The following is a 22,498-nucleotide window of genomic DNA, read 5'->3' as shown; positions in this document are numbered from 1 at the left end:
ATGACGATGGAGAATTGGAGATTGGAGACGGCACTCGTATATGAATACCACCCTACCCCGTGTACCATGCACTCCTCCCTGTCCCTCAACCTTCGTTTCCATCTCGGTTCTGGGTTCTGACAAACACCACCCGCCAACCCCCCCTCTCCTCCCACACCACCCATTATGGGCTCCGACCTCGAAGCCAAGGGCGCCGTCGCTGCCCCGTCGTCCATCAGTGACGTCGATCATGGCACCGTCCTCGAGCCCAACAACTTCGAGAAGCACTACGGCCGGACCAAGCGCGGCCTCACCCCGCGCCACGTCCAGCTCATGGCCATCGGTGGCTCCATCGGGACCGGCCTCTTCGTCGGAATCGGCAGCGTCCTTGCCTCGGCCGGCCCCCTCTCTGTCGTCCTCGGATACCTCCTCTATGGAATCTTCTTCATCTGGCCCTGCAATTTGTGCGTCGCCGAGATGTGCAGCTACCTGCCCATCCGCGGCTCCATCTTCGAGCTGACTGCCCGCTTCATCGACCCCGCCATGGGCTTCGCCATGGGCTGGACATACTTCTTCGCAGGCGTCATGCTGGTCTGCGTAGAATACAGCGCCGTGGCTACCGTCATGGGGTATTGGCTCCCCGACGTGAATCCTGCCGCGTGGATCGCCTTGGCCATGGTCGTCTGCATCTTCCTCAACGTTGTTGCCGTCAAGTAAGCATCCCCCTGTTTGTTTGCTTCCAACCTCTCCGAGGATATGCTGACCGGTGGCAGATTCTATGGTGAATCAGAGTTCATCATGGCCTCCCTCAAGGTCATTCTGCTCTTCGGCCTCGTCTTCATCACCCTCGTCACCATGTGCGGTGGCAACCCCAAGGGCGACGCCTACGGCTTCCGCTACTGGACCGATGGCCAGGCCATGATTGCCTACTACACAGACGGTGCCCTGGGCAGATTCTGCGGCTGGTGGACCGTCGTCCTGTATGCCGGCTTCAGCGTCGCCGGCCCCGATATGATCGCCGTCGCCGCCGGCGAGATCCAGAACCCGCGCCGCTCCATCCCTCGGGTCGCCAAGCTCATCTTCTGGCGCCTCGTAGGCTTCTATGTCATCGGAGGTCTCTGCGTGGGCATCATCTGCAGCGCATCCGACCCCCGGCTTCTCGGTGCCATCGAGGACAGTGCGGTGGGTTCGGCTGCCTCGCCCTGGGTCATTGGTATCCAGAACCTTGGCATTAGTGGTCTGCCTGATCTCATCAACTTCCTCATTCTCTCCTCCGGCTTGTCCTGCGGCAATGCTTACCTGTACTCCTCCTCCCGTACGCTGTACAGTCTTGCTCGAGGTTAGTGAAGCCGCGACCCCTAGAATTTCTCGTCCGCCAGGCTAACCAACGTTGAACGCACAGACGGCCAAGCTCCCAAGTTCCTCCTCAAGTGCACCAAGTCGGGAGTCCCCATCCACTGCGTCACCGTCGTCAGTCTCATCGGGTGCATCACCTTCCTCACGGCATCCAACAGCGCCATCGAGGTCTTCTTCTGGTTCGTTGACCTGACCACCACGGGCCTCATCGCCACCTACACCATGATGCTCCTGACCTTTGTCGGCTGGTACCGCGCCCGCAAGGCCCAGGGCCTCGCCGACGACAAGCTCTACTACGTCGCGCCCCTGAACCCCTACGCCGCCTGGCTGGCCCTGCTCATCGGCTGCCTGGCCATGATCTTCATCGGCTTCGACAAATTCGTACCCTTCAGCGTCCAGGGCTTCGTCACCAGCTACTTCTGCCTGCCGTACACGGCCATCCTATTCTTTGGCTGGAAGTTCATCAAGAAGACCAAGTGGGTCGACCCCAAGGAGGCCGACCTCGTCACCGGCAAGGCCGAGGCCGACTTTGAGTGCCGTGAATGGGAGGAGGGCGGCATCGAGGAGAGCTGGAAGCAGCGCCTGGCCGAGATGCCGTTCTGGAAGAGATGCTGGGAGAGGGTTTGGTAACTGGAAAACGTTGCAATCCGGCTGTGCCGTGCACGGGTGCTCAGTCATAGTACCCCGAAGTTTGATTTGTAATATCAGAATAATGAATTCCTCGTACACACTTCATCCCCTGCTGTGCTGTAGAGTTTATCCGTGACAGGCAGCGAAGCCAACGCTGATCTTTTGTCTGGCCTAGCCTGCATCACGATCGGCTCGAGATGCTTTCATCCCGTGAGCAAGAACCCTGTCGGGCTTGGACTCCTTCGAACGTGCTTGCTTGCATATTGGCGGACGGAGAAAAGCGTCCCACGAAAGATGCGCAGTCAGCTGTCTGGTGGTCTTCCGGTACGGATGATGCAGCATTGGGGCTCTTGCATTCATGGAGCATTGGATGATCCAAGTTTCGCAGAGAGTCGACTACCTAGAGAAGGGAAAGGAAGCAACCTCGCGCAAGTCCGTCCCAATTCAACTTACACGCACAGTGTCTAGGCCGTGTGCAAATAGTACGGGATTTTGCGCGTCATCTAAGGTACGTAGGTACGTAGGTACGTAGGCGTTGATGCGGGGAGCATCAATGATTCAAAAGCATCAAAGCCAAGGGACCAACCCCCACATTGTGAACTGCGCCGAGATCGGGCCAGGATACTACCTAACTAGTACCCAGGAACCCGCCAGGACCCAGCACGAACCTTTCTTGACTTGTCAATGGTTTATTTGTTCCCGTCTGATTCTTTCCATACTCAAAAGTGCTGCTGTCGGTTGCCCCAGACATGCCTTCGTAGACCTAGCCCTCACTCAACTGTTAACACTCCAGACTCTGCCAATGGGCTGACTCTACATCTCAAACCTCGGCCCCAAACCTCGGCTACACATTCCTATCTCTGCCACACATCCTCTCACCCGAGGTCCGGATCCGAAACCCTAAACACTGTCTCGGAAAATTATGCCAGAATATTCGCAACTATTACGAGATTGGTATCCGCATTCCGAGCTACTAGTGCATGCGAACCTTGGAGGGTAGTATCAGCTGATGGGAGTCGCGGGGTCAGCCAGCCCAGCGGGGATTGATATAAGAGCTCATCGGGATCAATGTACATCATCTACGAGACTGGTCTGTACCAATTCTATTTGAGAAATACTCTTTTCAAGACACAAAGAATCGGCCATGGCATCCTTCCCCTTGTCTCTGAAGCGTCCCGACCTTGTCGAGGTCCGCGGCCTTGTCGGAGGTGAATGGATTCGTCCGGATGACGGCGAGACATTTCCCGTCTACGATCCATCCAACGGCAAGGTGATCCAGGATTGCCCCAGCTTCAACACCAAGGACTTTCAAAGAGCAATCGATCTTGCTCAGACTGGGTATGAGGAGTTTTACGCCTCGACGACGGCAAAAGAGAGGGGTGCACTGCTGCGAAAATGGAACGACCTAGTCCTCGAGAACGAGGAGGATCGTGAGAGCACTTTCCTCAACCCATTGGGACCAAGACTTACACTTTCCAGTGGCCAAGATCCTATCGCTTGAGAATGGCAAAACTCTTGCCGAGGCCGCGGGGGAGGTCAAGTACGCTGCCTCCTTCATCACCTGGTTCGCCGAGGAAGCTACCCGCTCCTACGGAGACCAAATTCCCAGCTCTTACAAGAACACCATGGTCATCACGCTCAAGGAGCCGGTGGGTGTCTGCGGCATCATTACGCCCTGGAACTTCCCCGCCGCCATGATCACCCGCAAGATTGCTCCCGCCTTCGCCGCTGGCTGCTCCGTGGTCATCAAGCCCCCTCGCGAAACACCGTTCTCGGCGCTGGCCCTGGCGAAGCTGGCCCTAGAGGCTGGGATCCCCTCGGGTATCATCCACGTCCTCCCTACAAAGGTGCACAAGGCGGCTGAGGAGCTTGCGACAAACCCCAAGATCAAGAAGCTCTCCTTTACCGGGTCGACGAGGGTGGGTAAGCACCTGACGCAGCTGGCGGCTGGCACCATGAAGAAGGTTAGCATGGAGCTGGGCGGAAACGCCCCCTTTATCGTGTTCGAGGACGCAGACCTGGATCTGGCCGTTGATGGTGCCCTGATCTGCAAGTTCCGCTCCTCGGGCCAGACCTGCGTGTGCGCGAACCGTCTGCTCGTGCACCGCGACGTGGCGGAGGCATTCACGGAGAAGCTCGTCGAGCGGGTCAGGGCCATGAGACTTGGCCCCGGCACCGACAGCAAGACGACCCACGGACCTCTCGTCAATGCGGGAGCTGTGGCCAAGATCAAGGAGCACGTGCAAGACGCTGTCAGCAAGGGCGGCGTGGTCAGGATCGGAGGCAAGACGCCTGAGGGTCTGGATGGGGGCTTCTTCTACGAGCCGACAGTCATCTCCGGTGCGACCAAAGATATGTTGGTGGCGTATGATGAGACGTTTGGGCCCCTGGCGCCCATCTTCACCTTTGGAGACGAGAACGAGGCCGTCTCGCTAGCCAACGATACCGAGTTCGGCCTTGCGGGCTATTTCTTCTCGTCCAACATCGGGCGCGTCATGAGGGTCGCCCAGAAGCTCCAGTGTGGTATGATTGGCGTCAACACGGGGCTGATCAGCGCGACTGAGACGCCTTTCGGTGGCATCAACGAGAGCGGCCTTGGGAGGGAGGGGAGCAAGTATGGCCTAAGCGAGTACCAGAACATCAAGGCTGTTACAATGGGTAACCTGGACAAGTAGCGTCTTGCAACGACAAGAAATATGAATCTCCCAAAAGTAATAATCGGAGACCCATCTGTGAAGAAATCGTACCATTCATCAAGCACGTCCAGTTGTTGTTGGTTCTAAATCGCACACAAGCTGGTGACGGGTTGTTCCAGATATTAAGTGGAACCCAGAAAGATTCCAGGCACCATGGGAGCCGGAGCTCCACTTCACCCAAGTGGCAGAAAACTACAAAATTTTGGCGGTGAGAATCAACTGTAGGCGCTGATTGGTTGTTCACTCCCCGAATCTTTCTCCTCGTCCTGATTTTTGCCTTCACATCGAAGCCGTCCAAAGATTGAATCCTCACATACGACCTAGGATTTCTCGGCTGCTGAAAGATGGCGCCAAACGGGGTCAAGCGGCGGAAGCTCGAGCACAACTCGTCAGGCGACGAGTCGGACTCCCCGGTTTCAGCCAGGACTGCGCAGAAGGCCTTCTTCAAGAATGCTTCAAACTGGAACCTGGAGCAGGATTACGAGTCGAGGCCGCGCAAGGGGAAGAAGAAGCGGGAGACTCAGAGCTCTAGACTTCCACGCAAGGAGACTAGCGATGGCCGCGTAGAGCTCCTGCGCGGCCTGGAGGAAGACGCCGAGTCCATCGAGAGCGACACCGAGTGGTTGGAGGGGCGCGAGGAGGAAGAGGTGGACGAGGAGCCCGAGCTGGAGAGCAAGCCCAAGGAGCCCGAGAAGTCGGAAGAGGAGCAGATTTTGGAGGCCCAGGAGGAGCTAGCCAAGCTCGCCACAGCCGTCAACGAGAACCCCGAGGACAATGTCGGCGCCTTCAGGGCCCTGGCTAAGATTGGCCAGTCCAAGGTCCTCGCCGTCAAGATGCTCACGCTCATGACACAGATGACGGTGTACAAGGATGTCATTCCCGGATACCGCATACGCCCTATCCCCGAGTCCGCACAGAAGGAGAAGCTGTCAAAGGAGGTTCGGCAGCTGCGACAGTACGAGCAGTCACTTGTGGCTGGGTACCAGGGTTATGTCAAGGAGCTGGCAAAGTGCGCCCGCTCGTCCTTCCAGAACTTGACGAGCGTTGCGATTACTTGCGCCTGCACACTCGTGACATCTGTCCCGCACTTCAACTTTCGCGGTGACCTCTTGAAGATTCTGGTTGGGAAGTTGAGCAAGCGCAACATCGACGACGATGGCAAGAAGTGCCTCGAGGCTCTCGAGACTCTCTTCCGCGACGACGACGAGGGACGCCCGTCCCTAGAAGCTGTGTCACTCCTCTCCAAGATGATGAAGGCCCGAGGGTACCAGGTCCACGAGAGCGTCGTTAACCTCTTTCTGGCCCTCCGACTCCTCTCCGAGTTTGCTGGCAAAGCCTCCAACGAAGCTGTCGAACGCGAAACCGAACCCGGGCTCCAGCCCAAGAAGAAACGCGAGTTCCGCACCAAGCGCACGCGCAAGGCCATGAAGGAACAGCACCAACTCGACAAGGACATGTCTCAGGCCGACGCCCTCGTCAGCCACGAGGAGCGCGAGCGCATGCAGTCCGAGACCCTCAAGCTCGTCTTTGCCACCTATTTCCGCATTCTCAAGGCCCGCATGCCGCACCTCATGGGCGCTGTGCTCGAGGGTCTTGCCAAGTACGCGCACCTCATCAACCAGGACTTCTTTGGTGACCTTCTCGAGGCGCTCAAGGACCTCATCCGCCACAGTGATGAGGATGGAGAGGCAGAGGAAGCCTTTGAGGAGCTGGAAGCTGAGGTTGAGGACGAAGTCACCTCGCGGAATCTCACCCGCGAGGCCCTCCTATGCACTGTCACCGCATACGCCCTCCTCGCCGGCCAGGACGCGCACAACTCCCGCTCCGCCCTCCACCTCGACCTCACCTTCTTCACCTCCCACCTCTACACATCCCTTCTCTCCCTCTCCCTCGACCCCGATATCGAGCTCACCAAACCCGCATCGTCATCCTCCGCCACCTCCAGGATCAACGTCCAGACCACCACGGTCCTCCTCCTCCGCTCCCTCACTGCCGTCCTCATGCCTGCTTACAACATCCGCTCCGTCCCGCCCACGCGCCTCGCCGCCTTTGTCAAGCAGCTCACCTCGATCGCGTTGCAGCTACCGGAGAAGTCCTGCCAGGGTGTGCTCGCCCTGCTGTGCGATGTCGCTCACACCCACGGCAAGAAGGTTGCCAGCCTCTGGAACACGGAGGAGAGGAAGGGCGACGGGCGGTTCAATGCCCTCAGCACCACCGTGGAGGGGAGCAACCCATTTGCAGCGACGGTATGGGAGGGTGAGCTATTACGGAAGCATTTCTCGCCAAAGGTTCGAGAGGGAGTCAAGTTATTAGAGAAGGGTATGTCGGGGTAGACAGCGCCATTATGACCATCTTGTTTTTTGAATAGAAACTTTCTCGCAATGAAACACGGGGCGTCTTGTTCACGCCTCCCTTCACGACGAATTCCAAGCACGCAATGAACTTGCGAGCCTATGCTCCAGCCCTAGTATGCTGTTACCAGTTGCCCAAGGGTCATCTACATATCTAAAGCCTGATTATCGCCTCACTTTCTAACACCAGTTCCACATTGTCTCCCTCCTGATCACACGTACATGCGCCCTCCTTCTCAAGTTATGTCACATCGCAATCCGGCGTTTTCCTTCCAGCTACCAACGAAAAGCGAACCGGGAGTCTATCAGGCCCACATGGATTGTCTCAATCCTTTCTTTGGCGGTTTCTTTACAGCTGCCTCGGATGGGTTCGGTTGATTCGGGCGGTTGCTTGAGTTGATGTTCTCGGTTCGATCTTTTGTAGGTGGCATATTCTGGCTGTGGGTAGCCAGAGGCATATTGGCGTTCGCCGTCATTGGGATTTGCTGCCATGTACCCTGGTTGCAGGGGGATGCTGGCCGGTTCGCAGCTTGGGCTGCTCCCATTTGCGTCTCTCCCACTGGTGTCTGCCTGATAAACTGCCCCTCAATGCCTCCTGGAAATATGTATGTATTAGTACAGAAGGTTTGAGTGACGGTATAGAGCTGCCAGCCGGGATAAACTCCTCCGGCTTCCCTTGACAAAGGATAGAAGAGTTCTGCTTCGCTGCTTGAAATTGATTTGCTTGAGGGCAGCGCTGTTGTGTTCGTGCCAACTGGCTTCGAATCTAATGAAAAAGAATCTGAACAAGGAATGAAATTATTTGCTGGAGGGCGTAGGCCCTGCTCACCTTGATGATTGGGCGCTGGGTTAGAAAGATATGAAGCTGGCGTGGTGGGCTCAGGAGTACTGCCAGTGGAACCTGAGTCTGCAAACCGAGAAGCACCAAGACCCGGAAACTTCTTCTCACTTTTCAGTGTGGGTAGGTTATGCGCGGAAGAAGCATCCGGTTGAGTGAAAGTGATCGTGAAGGGGGAGCTTGGCGCAACATATCTTTGCTCAGGAGTGTCAGTATCCATGAGGTTGTCTGAAGATTGATCCGCGTTGACCACTTGCACACGTTCAGGTGCAGGCGAACTAGTAGTAGCAGCGCTAGGAACCAGAGTGTTATCCTTTTTCCTGTCAACCGGAGCGATTCCTGGTGGAGCAAAAGCATAGAAAGTGTCCATAATGTTCCCAACGGCCGAGTTAGCTGCCGGTTTGGTTGTACCTTGCACGGATGCGTTCGGTTTGCCGGGAGTTGTATTAGGAGGACTTGCAAGAAATGTTTTCTGTTTCTGGTTATCAGTCTGAAGCTTGGTTTCAGCAACAACAGACGTAGCGCTGGGGGCTTTCAACTTTGTTAGCAATGATCAACAAGTCAAGGGCAAATGCGGCCTTATCAGGGAAGCCTACCAGGGATAGGATTAGATGCGTGCTCCTCGCGGCGTAAGAAGGCCATACCAGCGCCTCCTAGAAGCGACTGGTTTGATCCCACAACTTGGGGCCGGGGGGCAAACGCTCCCGCGTCACGGTAGTTGCGTTGCGTATTCGGCGGTGGTCCTTTGACATAAAGCACGGATGGAGGCACCGCTTCGGTGTAATATTCCGTAGGCCTTCGCCTGCCTACTCTATATTTAGCCTTTCAAGAATGAATTAAAGACTCCAGGAGATAGCGTACCTTTCATGAACCCCGCGTCTACCTTGTCATGCTTCTTGTCTTTCAAGTCCCCAGACTTGAAGCTTCTTGCAAGAGCCAACGCGTCTCTGAGTTTTTCTTGGTCCTGATATCCCGATGCCATAGCTGTGGCTATGGAACTGACAATTTCTCTTCCGTAAGGTAGGTTTGTGGGGATGATAGTCAGGTTCTAGAGATGAGACAGGTGGAAGCGAGATGAAAACGAAGGGTGGAAGGGCGGTGAGAAGAAAGAGAGGTGGAAAAGGGAGGAAGAGCGCGACCTATTACCACGGTACAGGCAGGTAGGCGGCAGTAACCTCCATGCCTAACGTACATAAAGTAAAGTTAGTACCTAGGTAGGTGGGCAAAGAGGAAAGAGCCAAGGGAAGTCAACTGTCACCGCCTGCCGGACCGCGGGCAACAGGTCCCCTCGAATCACCCCCAGAGACTAAGATAATGCTACTTGACCCATAACGTATAGATATTTACCTACTTGGAGGATAAAACTCCTAAATTCAGTGCTTAGTGACAAATTTCCTGTTTAAAACCGGTTTCTGGAAGTTAGTAGTCGACAACCCCGATGCAGATTTCGTACAGGCCGAGTAATGTACCCTACCCAGCTTTACTCTTATGGAAACACTGTAGCTCAGATGAGCAAACACTTTTACTCATTATACCAAACTTTCAACAATCTGCTCCTAAAGATTTTTCTGAAGCCCGTAGACGGCCCCCATTTTAATACAAGCCAACCATTCCTTGACAGACAGAAATCAACAAATCATTGGCGATGCTGAAGTTTGTCCGGCTTCCTCGACACACCCTGACCCCTATATTATGCAAAACTACAAACAACCATCTTCGCCTTGGAATCCATTCATTACCATCAGTTATTTTTTGAAGTTCCATTTACGTCGCGTGGGCAGAATCTCGAAAGCCAAACACTCCCACGCAGCCCCGGCAGCTCGCTGCAAAGCCGTTACCAACCAATAGCATTCAGTAAGAGCTAATAAAAAATCATCAGCTCTGCTTTGGACGCTTGGGTCCTGATGTTGTCTCGATCGTGTTGATTTTCGTCGACAAATATGGCGGGACTCCATTCCCATCCAGCCAGGGCACGTCTACCGGCTTGACACTCCGCTTGACCACTTCCCACAACGCTCCAGCACCGGGGGCCTCTCGCTCAACAGCCACTGAAGACACTCTCGCAACTTTGAGGCAGCTACTTAATCTCTCCGATGACGATTTCGAGAACCCAACAAGCCGGATCTTCTCGTCGTGCGGAATGTCCCTCGATGCTGCGCCCACCATAGTAGGAAAATGGCAGTTGAAGGCCGACGATTGGTCTCCCCGAGCCACAAATATCATGGAGTACTTCTTTCTCTGCACTTGGCTGTCATCTTCGCATGATGAACCAGGCGGTTGTATTTCCAGGTTCCTGGTGATGGAATTGAGCCCCACGTCTACGTAATGAAGGAGATCAGGCGGAGGAGGCTGGGGGTAGTGCTGAGCCTCTGCCGTCGAAGCATCGGATGCTTTTGCCTTTCTTTCCCTCTTTGCTGCCCTTTTGCCCTTGGATGGCCTCACATGCGCGCGACGATGTTGTCCGACAATGTTGAGGAGGCTAAGCTCAGAATGGTGAGTGATATGAACAACACTCAGAACCGAAAACTGGTGTCTGTCTAAAAGAAAGGCTTACCTGCAAAGCAATTCCAGGATAGCATCTTGATCTTCTAGCGAAATCTCTGGCCTGTTGACCCCAGAAGTCAGAAGAGCACATCACAGGTGAATCATCGGCTATCCTACCAAGAAGCCTCAGAATAAGGGGTATCTAGCTGGTGTATCATCCTTTTGCGAGGGTTGGACTGTGCCTCTGCCGCCATCATGCAAAGTTGTGCGCTGTGGCGTGGCGAACGACAAATGTTATGGCGTTGTCTACGTGCAGTAAGTCGCAATGCGCAGCTGGGCAAAATTCGGCCGTATTAAAAATAGAGTGGGTGGCTTGATAACTTCAGCCCGGAGATGTTATAGGCATTCGTACAATCAGACTGGGGCCTAAGGGCATGTGAGGTTGAAATCGAGAGGTTGATGGATGTGAATGAAGTATTACGGAGGAGTCGTACTTGCGACGCTTGATTTTTCTGTGGCGGATCCACATGATCTTGGAGGGATCAGACCATAGATGGCTGTGGAGATGTGAGATGGAGTTCCGGATACCCACCCCGGCCAGCGGGTATCGTGGGTCCTGGATATTCAGTAGCTTTCTTTTTATTAGACTTTACGAAGCCGTCGCGTTGCTTACTGCGTCATAGAGATTATGAATCGACCCGACATAGGAAGGGGGATTCAACATTATGAGAGCACAGCCGCCGAGACGTAGGGTACCTCCAGGCTGCTGTCACGAGATACAGGTACCTTACTTAAGTACCTAAGGTACTAATCTTCTGTACTTGCGAGTCAAACGCCATGGAAGCCTCTTAGAAGCGTGGCTGGAAACTTGAGATACGCGAAGACACCGTAGGAGGCAACAGAAATCTAAAATGAGGTATAAAGGCACTCAATGCTTTTTTCCTTTGAAGAAAAGGGATTCTCTATTAAGACGTTGGCCGTCCAGTTTTGCCGGCGCCTGTCTTCAACCAAAACATCATATGTGTGGGTTCGATCGCCCACACTGCTAGTACGCCCTCACTTTCCCATCAAATCCTCAGTCATATTCTCAATCCACGAGGCTTGAGAAAAAACATCACGCCGCATTGTACAACTTAGACATCACAGGGCAACGAAAGATTGCTTTTGTTCAAGCCTTGTGACACCAAACAACACCAAGGCAAGCCAGCAAGATTCGGAGACATATCATCATCGTTAGCGGAGAAGAATTCGACACTTAGAGCGCATTTCCGTTAGAGACATACTCAACAATTACATCCTTGGGCATTCGGCTCGAAGTTGAGAGAAACATACGTTTATATGATTCGGTCCATTCGCAACGTAAACACGACGAGGTAAGTGCTGAAGCCTGGCGAACAGTGGGCTTCATTTTCATTTTTGGACTGCATCTACGTAATGGAGCGGCTGCATCGACCCCCCTCCCCGCTTTGGTGCCACTCCCCGTGTCACTCTGGCCAAGCTGTCACCACCTTTCCACCACAACGTGTTGAAGTGCAGCCAGCCGAGTTTCGAATGGGGTGCCCGTCGTTTGTCTTACTCTACTGACCTGGAGTATAGACATCTCTTCCTCCGAAGCCTCCAATATCAATTATACTCCTAGCTATTGTGCAAAGCGAGGCCGCATCACAAGTAGGTTTTTTTCTTCTTTCCTTTTGGTTGGGAGCCGTGGTCCCAACTCCCAGCCAGTACACGGGCTTCGAATCACTCCCGCCAGACGAAGAGCGCCAGGTATTATTCGTATTGCCTTCTCAGCATCACTCACTTTGCCTACATCATCCATTTCGCATCGGCCACAACGCCACGGTCCGGTCAAACACATCCATCCCTTTGTCAGGAAATAGCAACGTTGTACCGTGTTATCCAGAGTAAGTGCACCTTTTTTTCTCTCGTTCTTTCCGGACTCTATCCTTTGTATGTCTGTCATCATCAGTATTCGAATGCCTGAGGTGCACAGTCCTGGGGAAGTTTTCTGTGCTTTGTGCTTCTGTGCTTCTGGGCTTTGGCTATAGGCACTGGGGTATGCGCCTGGCGATCCCCCCTCTCCCACTATAGCTACCCCTCGCGGGGTTCCACACGAGCAGTCGCGTCCTCCAATCCTCTCGTCTCCAAATCCCACCACCGAGCCTCACCTTGCCTCACCTCGCCTTCCACGAGAGCTCTGCGTCCTCCTCACGCCCCCCGGTTTTATGTGGCCGTGGCTCCTGATACCCTTTCACTGCTTTTTTTTTTTCAAGCCGCTCACTCGACCTCTTTCGATCCCCAGCCCCCCAGTCACTGGATCTGCTCTCGCAGCTGTAGCACCAGAACACACATGTTAATTTTTGACAGCTGCCGCTCGGCCGGCCACAACGACGCTCTGACGTCTCTGGACCCGGACATCTCGGCTACGTGCTTCTCTCTTCTCCTGCGGCAGCCAGATGGATACTTCCACACATTTCAACAATCCTCCTCGACGCGCTTCGTCCTCCGAACCTAGCTCAACCCGGCCTAACCCATTTGATGACAGCGACATCGCCTCCCGCAAACGCCGCCGAACCTCTGCCTCTGTCGAGAGCCTGAATCAGCTCCCCGACAACTCGAGCACCAGTGCTACCCTCGACGAGTATGATGAAGAAGCATCTGATTCTGCCGTGAAGATGGATAGCGATCCGGCTACACCGAAAACCCCAGAGCGGGCTTCCAGCTCCGCCGACCATCCCCCCGACCCTCCTTCGAGTAGAATCACCATCAACCTCCGAAACGATCGTCTCAGCGACAATAGCTCTTCTTCACCTTCTCATCAATTGAAAAGATGCGATACAAGTGTTGACGGTCAAAATACTACCCATCGAGCTACGGAAAATGAAGTTGACCTCGTTCGAGAGTCGCCAGGCTCCCACCCCTCCTCGCCAGCTTCCGGAAGCCCCCGAGTTGAGCTTATCCAGGAACTTGAAGACGAAGATATTGATTTAGGAACACCTGTGGAGGGTGTTCCCCTCGTGGGGCAAAACCAATACCTTGTCGATCCCATAGAGAGGTTTCCATATAAGGACTCCCAGGAGCACCTGTTCGAGACGGCGCAGCGGCTGGTCAGCTACATAAGCACACGTAAGTTTGCATTATTAAGATTAACTCTCGTAGGAAGTGGTTCTTGGGAGACTGATTTCGTTCAGAACCATTGGATCCAGCTATCCTAGAGGATGTCCAACAATGGTTGGATAGCTATGTCACCTTCCTTGGCATGGCAGATTCATATAGCGCCACCCGTTCTTTTCGGTCGAATCGCGCTTTTTGGATAGTTTTCCCAGAGATTGTTCTTGCCTTGTCTAGTCGAAGGTATGTTGAACCCTCTCACGTCACGGCCGCAGTGCGTTATCTGACTTGATCTAGACCGGCTCTCCTCAGGACACCCGGATTCCGACCCATTGTCATGAAATTTTATCGCGGATTTATTGAATTGACGGCATATCTTGTCAAATTTGATATACAAAGCATACGCGATGCCGAAGCCTCACTGGCAGCGAACCAACCGCAGCTCCCAGAGCTGTTTTCTGGAGGTTACCTGAGCCAGCTCTACTCACTCACGCGTCGCGATGCTGTGGTGGATGCGGAACAGGACCCAATGGCACCTGATCGGCTCCAGTCCCCCCAGAATGATGTGCGGGTCATTCTGGAGAAGATTAAAGCTGCCTTCGGCGATGGCTTTGGCACACTCCATGAGCTCTGTATTGCTCTAATCGATATCTTGCCGAATTTCCCGAAGCTGGTCGATAATCTTGCCTTTGCCTCGCAGCTCCTTTCAGGTTTCTTGAATGAGGCTGCCATTCGTATCCAGACAGCGCCAAGCCACGAAGAGGTGCAACCCGCGAATCATCTGCTAGAGCAAGGTCATGAACTTTGGAACAAAATCTCAGCCTGTCTTTCAATGCTTCTTGAGAAACATGTCACTCAAGTTAGCAACGATGGTGTCTCATATACTATTTTGGCCCTCTCGGAAGCTCTCAAGTCCTGTGTCACTGGAACTCACGAGACTGCCGTTGGACAGGTGGAACAACATCGCCAAAATCACCCCCAGCTGCCAACAGCTTGCACACCGGACGCCATTGCACTAGAGTGGCGCTTTGAAATGCTCGGACGGCTCATTCGCTGTAGCCAGATGCAGCTTCGTGTTATTGGGGTGACGACAATGTGCAGCGAGCTTGTAGGGTTGTGGAAGCGCCTTGGCGAGGACCCAGGGAACCCCCTCTTAAAGCACGTGGGCCAGTACCTACTCCGAAGCAGCCTCATCGAGTACATTCTCGGGCCAAACTGCCATCCAGAGATCATGGTGGAGAGCGCCAATATTGTTGGCTTCTTGATCGTCACCAAGCTGTACCAGAAAGAGCACACCGATCGAATTTGGCATGGGATAACCTCCAGCCAAGACCCGAGGATCGCTGACGCGTTAACCCGCATGGTGAACAGCATCACCAATCTCCTTGACCATCAATTCTTATCCCACCTTTGCGGAAAACTCGAAGAGCTTCCTTTGGTTAGCTTCACGCCATCTATTCGAGCACTCTGGGGTGATCATCTGATGCGATCATTGGTGACCAAGTCGAACCATGATCACACACCCCTGACTTATCAACCATACAATCTGTGTGCGCGGCTTTTGCGGGAATCATCTGTGTGTGTCAATGGCTCAGATGTTGCTCATCCTGAGTTGCAGCACTTGGCTATGCAGAAGTTCACGGAGCTGTTGAAGTATGGCCCAGATGAAGCAGGCCGCGCCGAGCTGTACCGGAGCTGCCTTGAGGATGTCTCTCGCAAAACCCAGACAACTCTTGGCAGCCTGTGGTGCCTCTCTATGGCCATCCGGTCTACCACTGCACACGAAATGCAGATTCTGACGGAGCATCACGATCTCACAAGACTCGTGGTCGAGGAACTTGAGCATGCAGTTCAGACTGGACTCTTGAGCGGATCAACGTCGGTTCTGTCCGGAAACACCAACTACCCACGACGAGAGTTTGTGAGCAACATTATCAGATACCAGCCCATGAGTATCAATAAAGCCCTGGGAGAGACGCTATGGGATCTTCTGGTCGGTCCGCGATCTCTTGGCCGTGAAGACAGAGAGGCGGGATGGAAAATACTCAACGACATCGTGAGTAAAGACCATGGCGAAAATCTATTTGTCCGCACATGCCTATCACGCTACCTGCCGATGCTTCCTTCCATTTACTTCTGTGAGGGGACCCTGGAGTTTGTGAGAGAGGAGGTACTCTCCCTTGTGAAGAGAAATGACGAGTTCCACTTGGATGACGAATCAACTTTCAAGTCAAGTTGTGTGGAGCAGCTATGGCGAATCGTCCTGACCGCTACGGATTCTGGCCTTGTCAACCGGGCCGTTCATACCCTAGCCGTGGAAGTATATATGGACAGCCAGCTTCTCTCGGCCTATCCATCTCCTCGCGCTCGCCAGGTCCACTCATCACTAATCAACCGGTGCTTCGTGCAGTTGAGAGAATCAGCAAATACCATCAAGGCCTTTAGAGAGGGTAGCTCAGATGGTGACGGTGATTCGATGGTTATTGTAGCAACCGAAGACCAGATACGGGAACAAGGACGCACCTTCACTCGTTCTTTGCAGTTCCTGAGATACTTTCTCGAAACTCACCAGTCTAAACCACAGTTCGCGGCGCCAGATCTTCGCCCCCTCATGTCTCGTACTCCTGCTGAGGTCGTTGGCGATCCAGCTGAGCTGAAGTACCAGTCGTTTGATGGCAAACTGCACACCGACATCAAACCATTGGCCATTGGTCGAGGTAACACGGCAGCTGCTCTCCTTACCAAAATCAAGCAAGAGACGGGGTTTCAAAATTATAGGGCGTATTATCGCGGACAGCCTCTCTTGCCTAGCGAGAGAGATGTTTGTAAGTCCTTGGACGATTTGAAAATCCACGACGGCCTGATATTGGTCAAGCGGGAGGATGAAGAGGAGGACTCGGGATCTTTCAACTACAAGCCTGGCTCTTCCTCTTTGCAGATCGAGATCATGTCGCACTTTGAAGAGATGTGGGAGTATCTCAACTTGGATGAGAAGCTTGCTGGCGAGGTTCGATTAATTCCGTTGTTCATTCCGTTCTTATTGCTAACGTACTCAGATCTATCATTTTCTCGTCCGTCTCCCTGCCGATATTAGCGTCATGGAATCTATTGAAGAACCGGCTGCTTCCTACACGGACATCTTCCCACCTGGACAACCGTTTAGGTCTTTGTATGCCACGCATGCGCTCGTCGAGTACAAAGGGCTCGCCGGCCAATCAAGGTATTCCGATAGAGATTCCTCCGGCAAGAAGCTGCCATTGGTCAACTCCTACACAGAAGCGAGGCAGAGAGCAGTCGCGTTTATTGTCCAAGCAATCCTGGACCCCAAGGTCACGTCACACCGTACGCCGGGACTAGAGTTGCAGGTCACTAGTTCTCTCATGCAGACTCTGGTACAGTGGCTTCAAGGTAAGCAGATAAGTCTACTCCTGGCGCCAGCGAATTTGCTGCTAACCAATAGCAGACTCCGATCTGGCGCAGACACGATTCGATGCCGCTGAATTTGGCATCGAGTCTCCCGAGCGATTTATGGCCATTCTTTCCAATGCTGCAAAGTCGGAAGAGGAATCAGCTTCGTCTCTCATTATCCACACACTTGCAGTTATACTGCGACTTGGTCTCTTGGATTTCGAATTCCGGGAGTGTGTTGCAGCCAGTCAGGCCTTCCGCGAAGTCTCTCGGAGTCTGGTTCTGTTCGACAAAAGAAAGCAGGTCAGATCGCTGGTGATTAAGATGATCCAGGAATTTGCGGATAGCGAAGAAGAGCGACTTGATATGCACCCGGACCAAACTGATCTACGCGGCGAATCACATCATCGCATCGCGCGATACTTTTGGGCTCTAGGTTTGGACCTCATGCCTGAAACAGTCAAGGATCCGAATCAGTGCTACGAAATTTTCTCCCTCCTTCATTCACTGATGCGCAAGGTCTTTGCCAAACATGGCCATCTGGTCGATCTTCATAGTCTAGCAGTTCGGACGAGTGAGCTGCTTATGAGCCACGAATCTACCGAGGTAAGTACCAAAATCGTGGTTATAATGCAAATGACAATGCTGAAAATTCTTCTAGGATATCAACCAGGTGGAACCTTTTGATCCTGTGGCTAGAGGGCTTGCATCCCTACTGTTGATGTGCTTTCAGATGGATGAGTCGATGGCCCGGTCAAGTTCTCTGCACAAGTACGTGTATGGCCCAGCCTTGCAACCCGCCCTGACTGACCTGTTCAGGGATCTTGCCTATGAGTTATACTGGCGCCTCCTCTTTCCGAGGACGCGTGAACAATTCGAACAACCTGTGCCGAAGGTGATTCTCAACACTGACACTCGAGCCAAGATCTGCGAAATTATTTTGCGCCTGGTCAAAGATGATCGAAACAAATTCTCCCTGATTTTGAACAGCATTAATGATGTTCTGCCTTTCTTCACAAGGGATGAAGGTAAGTGTGCCAACGTAGTAAACAATGTAGCTTTGTACTTACTTCGTTCTAGAAGACCCTCATCTTTATGACCCTTATCTCTACGACATTTCTGGCTCTTTTGACCGCTCCAAGGCGATGAGGGCGCCGTGCGGATATGTTGGCCTGCGCAATCTCTCAAACACCTGCTACCTTAACTCCCTACTCACTCAGCTCTACATGCACACTGGTTTCCGCCGCTTCATCATGTCAGCCAACGTCACAGATGCCGAGAACACGCAAGATCTCCTGTACCACACCAAGAAGACTTTTGGCTTCATGCAGGAAAGCTATCGCCGCTTCGTTGACCCCTGCAACTTTGTCCAGTCTATAAAAACCTACGATGATACGCTCATCGATATTCACAACCAGATGGACGTTGACGAGTTCTACAATCTTCTCTTTGATCGATGGGAGGGACAGCTGCAGAGCTCCATAGAGAAGAGGCAGTTGCGGTCTTTCTACGGAGGTCAGCTTGTTCAACAAGTCAAGTCCAAGGAGTGCGAGCATATCTCGGAACGACTCGAACCGTTCTCAGCCATTCAGTGCGACGTCAAAGGCAAGAAGAGTCTGCAGGAGAGTCTCCAGGCCTACGTTGATGGAGAAGTATTGGAGGGCGGTATGTGCAGACATTACTGTCGATGATGGGCTGCTGGCTGACCTGATCCTCTAGATAACAAGTATAAGTGCTCCACGTGCGATCGCCACGTTGACGCTGTCAAGCGGTAAGCCTCCATACCCCATTGAAACAAGGAACCAGACCCTGACTTCTTACAGGGCGTGTCTGAAGGACTTGCCAGACAACATGATCTTCCATTTGAAGAGGTTTGACTTCAGTTTGAAAACGCTTCAGCGAAGCAAGATCAACGACTACTTTACTTTCCCCGAGAGGATTGACCTAAAGCCGTACACAGTTGAGCATCTGAGCGACCCAACGATAGCAGACGAAGATATTTTCGAGCTAGTGGGCGTCCTTGTTCACGCAGGGACGGCAGAGTCTGGGCATTACTACTCGTACATCCGCGAGCGCCCGTCGGCAGCAGACCGCCCCAGCTGGGTTGAGTTCAACGACGACAATGTGACTCCATGGGACCCAGCCTTCATGGAGGCCTCCACTTTTGGAGGGCCAGATTATCGCCCTTCATTCGAAACCAATGGCATTGTGTACGATAAGCCTTACAGCGCCTACATGCTCTTCTATCAACGAGCTTCGTCCCTGAGGAAGCAGCAAGAAGAGGCCGTCGAGAATAAGATCCCAATACCTGCGCATGTCGATGTGGATGGAGAGCAGAAAGAATACATCCTTGACGAGAACACCAACCTCCTCCGCCGCCATTGCCTTTTCGATCCGTCATACGCCCCATGGGTCAGGAAATTCTTTGACGTCGCGGCCAATTTGGATCTGGACGCTACCAACTTGGAGTTGATGGATGATGGCACGTCGTCCGACGATTCTACGCCACGAGAGAAACTCCAGGATCTGGCTATGGAAGTCCTGTTGAGCCACTTTGATCAGATAGTTTCCCGGAAAAAGGAGTTGCCCGATTTCTCCGTGTTCATGGCGACGCTGGACAAGGCAGTCGAAGACTCTGCCGAAGCTGCTTACTCTCTCTACAAGTACTTCTTCCTACGACCAGCCGCCTTTCGGTCGCTGATCCAACGCAACTCGGAGCCAATTGTCCGCCAGCGTACATCACAGCTATTCCTTCGATCTCTGCGGAAGATTTCCTCGGAGATGCCGCAGTACTACGCATCAACAACCGTGGATGATCTGGACTCGGATGGTGCTAGGTTGGATAAGCACAGTATTGGACAATCACTGGCCAGTGGACGCCATGGGGTGCCAGTTCTGGGGGGTGTCATGTACATTTTCAGGCATCTCTGGAGGCATTTCCACGTGCATCTTCGCGCGTGGGATGAGCACTTCCGTACGGTCCTCGGATTCGCAAAGATGGGCGACCGGGAGACGGCGCATCTTCTCGCTGACGACTACCTGCTCAAGCTGTGTCGTATCATTGCTGCAGACCCGGCGGTGGAGCTCCCTCCTAACTACGCCCAGATGTTGCGCAACATCTTCAGGCGTCTCAACAACCGCCCTCCATCCTACCAGGAAGTCATTACGACCATCAAATATTTACTTAGCCAGCTTGCTCCGACCCTTGGCCCCGAGACGATTGTTGAGATGCCAACGGAGAGGCTCCACATGCAGCAGAAGCCTTTCTGCTGGACCTCGACGGAGGCATCCTTCATACATGTCCATCCTGAGGGACGTAATTACAGCTTCTTCGTGGAGAAGCTCTTGGGTGTAGATCAGCTTCCTAAGGAGACGGACGACATCATCGTGCGGCTGGCTCAGACGAGCGATCAAATGGACGCGTCTGTGGCCCAGGCCATCAAGGCCAATGTCAGCCTGGACGCATCCTCACAGCTCGTTGACCCCTACCTCCGGGCAGCGGGTGCGTACATGGAGTCCACACAAGTGGCTTCGCGGGCAGAGAAGCTGGCAGCTCACATGGCACTGCACGCAAAGCACCTTCACATTGTGGACCTCCCCGCGCTGATGAGCTTCTTCCAGGGGGCTTTGAATCTAGAGCGGCCGAGCAGGCAGTGGGCAAAACGTCTTCATGACTACTGCCTAGAGCTTATCCCCGATTGGGCCCCCCTCGTGCTGGTGCATCCCTCCATCGATGTAAGGTTTAACATGACGCAGCTCCTCAACATTGAGCTCTTCCAGTTTCCTCCCGACCATGACTTTGGGGTGACCAGTGCAGCGGAAGAGGGGCAAGCCCGGGTCTTCAGGACCATTCAGCGGCTAGGGATTGCCTGCCTGACCTACCTACAAGACGCCTACGTAAGTCGCAAAGCCGCCATTGGTAGGGAGCAGGCGGCGACGATTTTGGAGATTGTGGGACGGTGCAATGAATACTACGAGACGGATGTGGCGGATTCCGAGGAGCTGCTCATACAGTTTCATGTTTTGCAAGAGGGTGGGTCATGCCTGTTCCAACCCCCCCGGGAGGCTGCGTGGCTGCTAACATGAATGCAGATGTGACAGAACCGATTCGCAGGCTAATTGTTGAACAAGTTGACGAAGACGGCACGGGTATGTTGACCACCACGCGGCATCGGCTGGCGACCGGTTCGTAAAAAGCTGACCTGTTGAAACCAAAAGATTGGGAAGGATCGTGTGCCTCGTCGGACCAGATGGATGGCATCGCGGCAGAATTAAGCATACAAGCCATGAATGAAATGAACGACACAGACGCTGCCTGAGAGCGGTTACGACACGTTACGACTGAGACTTCCAGAGGTGGCCGCTGCTGTCGGTCACCCAGGCGTTGGGGGAATGCTTTTACATGTTGCGGCAGGGATTTTGTTTTACGGCTTTCGGCTTTTATAATTCAACCCGGCACCAAGGACCAAGGACCAAGGCATTTGGAGGTGGCACCACTACCATATTATCGGGCGTAGAGGGTCATTCACGCAATGGAGTCTGGGGGAGGCACGATTCTTATTGGGGCTGTGGCAGCTCGGATCACGACCAGAAACACCACCGATGCTTGGCCGAGTACTTGGTGCCGTTTGCGCTTTTTGTCATGACCATAGACGGTGGTCTACCAGCAGCGATGTACGAGTAATAGTAGTAGTTCTAGGGTTTCGCTGGCTGGGCGGGGTGGTAAAACAGGGGCGAGGAAGGGGAAAATGAATTGTTGAATAATACCTACATTGTTATTGTTCGACATGTTTGAGAGACGATAAGCCTAGGATGACTTTCTTGCCGCCCAACAGCCCTCGTTAATACCAGGGATAGTACTCCGTACTTTGTAATTAGTAGGGACCAAATGCCACCGGGCGTCTTCCTCTTACGGGGCTTGCCGAACTATGAGTCCTGGTAATAGTAGTGATACCTTTGTATGGAGTACCTAGTAACATCTCGGATGGAGTATTATGGAGGACGATCCACATATAATGAGGGGGGGAACCCTACTAGCGACCAACCTTCAGGCTTTCAGCCCTGTCGATCACGATTAACGTGGCAATGAGCTGGCACCAAAATGTGTGTTGTGCGTGTGTTTTTCTTCTCCCATGAGCGAGATAATTGAGGACTCGGGTGCCAGGACTCTCAGGACGGCAGGGAGCTGCATCTGGCATCGTTGGGTAGTATTGTCCCTTATAGGCAACTACTACGACTCCTACGTCGTTCGTAGGATTTACTATGCATCTGTAAATATATGTAGGTATGCGGCACAGCAATTGAAACCGCCTCCCCTCCCTCTCATGTCTCGCGCATCGGCGCGCGCTTCCAAAGTTCCACATTGCGCGGGTGCAGCGCCCTTGTCCGGTTACTAGTACGGATACCACTACTCCGTAGTACCAGTGGTATTAGCATTGCAACCATGCATAGATGGGCGATGGGGCTAGATTTATAATATGATGGGTCCTGCGCGAAGCCCACGAAATGCTGCATCGGGCACTGGTCGCATCTCGTCGGTTGCAACGGGCAGACAAGGACCGGGGGGGAAGGAGGGGAGAGAGGACCCGTTTTGTTTGTCACCCTCCCGGATCAAGTGGCCCCATCGTCACCTTTGGTGTTGCGTG

The 22,498-nt window shown here is 53.4% G+C and overlaps 4 protein-coding genes across 4 annotated transcripts; all 4 read left to right on the top strand.

Moving 5' to 3' along the window:
- Positions 1–165: 165 nt before the first annotated feature.
- ACO1O0_008134 (amino acid permease/ SLC12A domain-containing protein) lies at positions 166–1,965 on the top strand (the record flags this gene model as incomplete). Its single annotated transcript, XM_083197500.1, has 3 exons — positions 166–692; positions 753–1,318; positions 1,382–1,965. 3 exons carry the CDS (start codon positions 166–168, stop codon positions 1,963–1,965), a joined length of 1,677 nt encoding a protein of 558 aa, XP_083046968.1.
- A 1,144-nt stretch (positions 1,966–3,109) lies between these two features.
- Positions 3,110–4,640, top strand: ACO1O0_008133 (NAD-dependent succinate-semialdehyde dehydrogenase; the record flags this gene model as incomplete). Its single annotated transcript, XM_083197499.1, has 2 exons — positions 3,110–3,395; positions 3,445–4,640. The coding sequence occupies 2 exons, from the start codon at positions 3,110–3,112 to the stop codon at positions 4,638–4,640; spliced, it is 1,482 nt and encodes a 493-aa protein (XP_083046967.1).
- A 365-nt stretch (positions 4,641–5,005) lies between these two features.
- On the top strand, positions 5,006–6,994 carry ACO1O0_008132 (nucleolar complex-associated protein-domain-containing protein; the record flags this gene model as incomplete). Its single annotated transcript, XM_083197498.1, has 1 exon — positions 5,006–6,994. One exon carries the CDS (start codon positions 5,006–5,008, stop codon positions 6,992–6,994), a length of 1,989 nt encoding a protein of 662 aa, XP_083046966.1.
- Positions 6,995–12,790: 5,796 nt separating this feature from the next.
- Positions 12,791–20,939, top strand: ACO1O0_008131 (uncharacterized protein; the record flags this gene model as incomplete). The annotated part of the gene is made up of 9 exons (XM_083197497.1): positions 12,791–13,460; positions 13,526–13,688; positions 13,743–16,452; positions 16,502–16,853; positions 16,909–17,459; positions 17,515–17,881; positions 17,934–18,518; positions 18,573–18,624; positions 18,677–20,939. The coding sequence occupies 9 exons, from the start codon at positions 12,791–12,793 to the stop codon at positions 20,937–20,939; spliced, it is 7,713 nt and encodes a 2,570-aa protein (XP_083046965.1).
- Between the last annotated feature and the right edge of the window lie 1,559 nt (positions 20,940–22,498).

This window comes from Amphichorda felina, assembly GCF_050947745.1.
Source record: "Amphichorda felina strain 45539 chromosome Unknown scaffold_8, whole genome shotgun sequence".
Classification (NCBI taxonomy): Eukaryota; Fungi; Ascomycota; class Sordariomycetes; order Hypocreales; family Bionectriaceae; genus Amphichorda; species Amphichorda felina.
The sequence above is the reverse complement of the archived record's forward strand: the minus strand, read 5'-3'. Positions and strand labels throughout refer to the sequence as shown.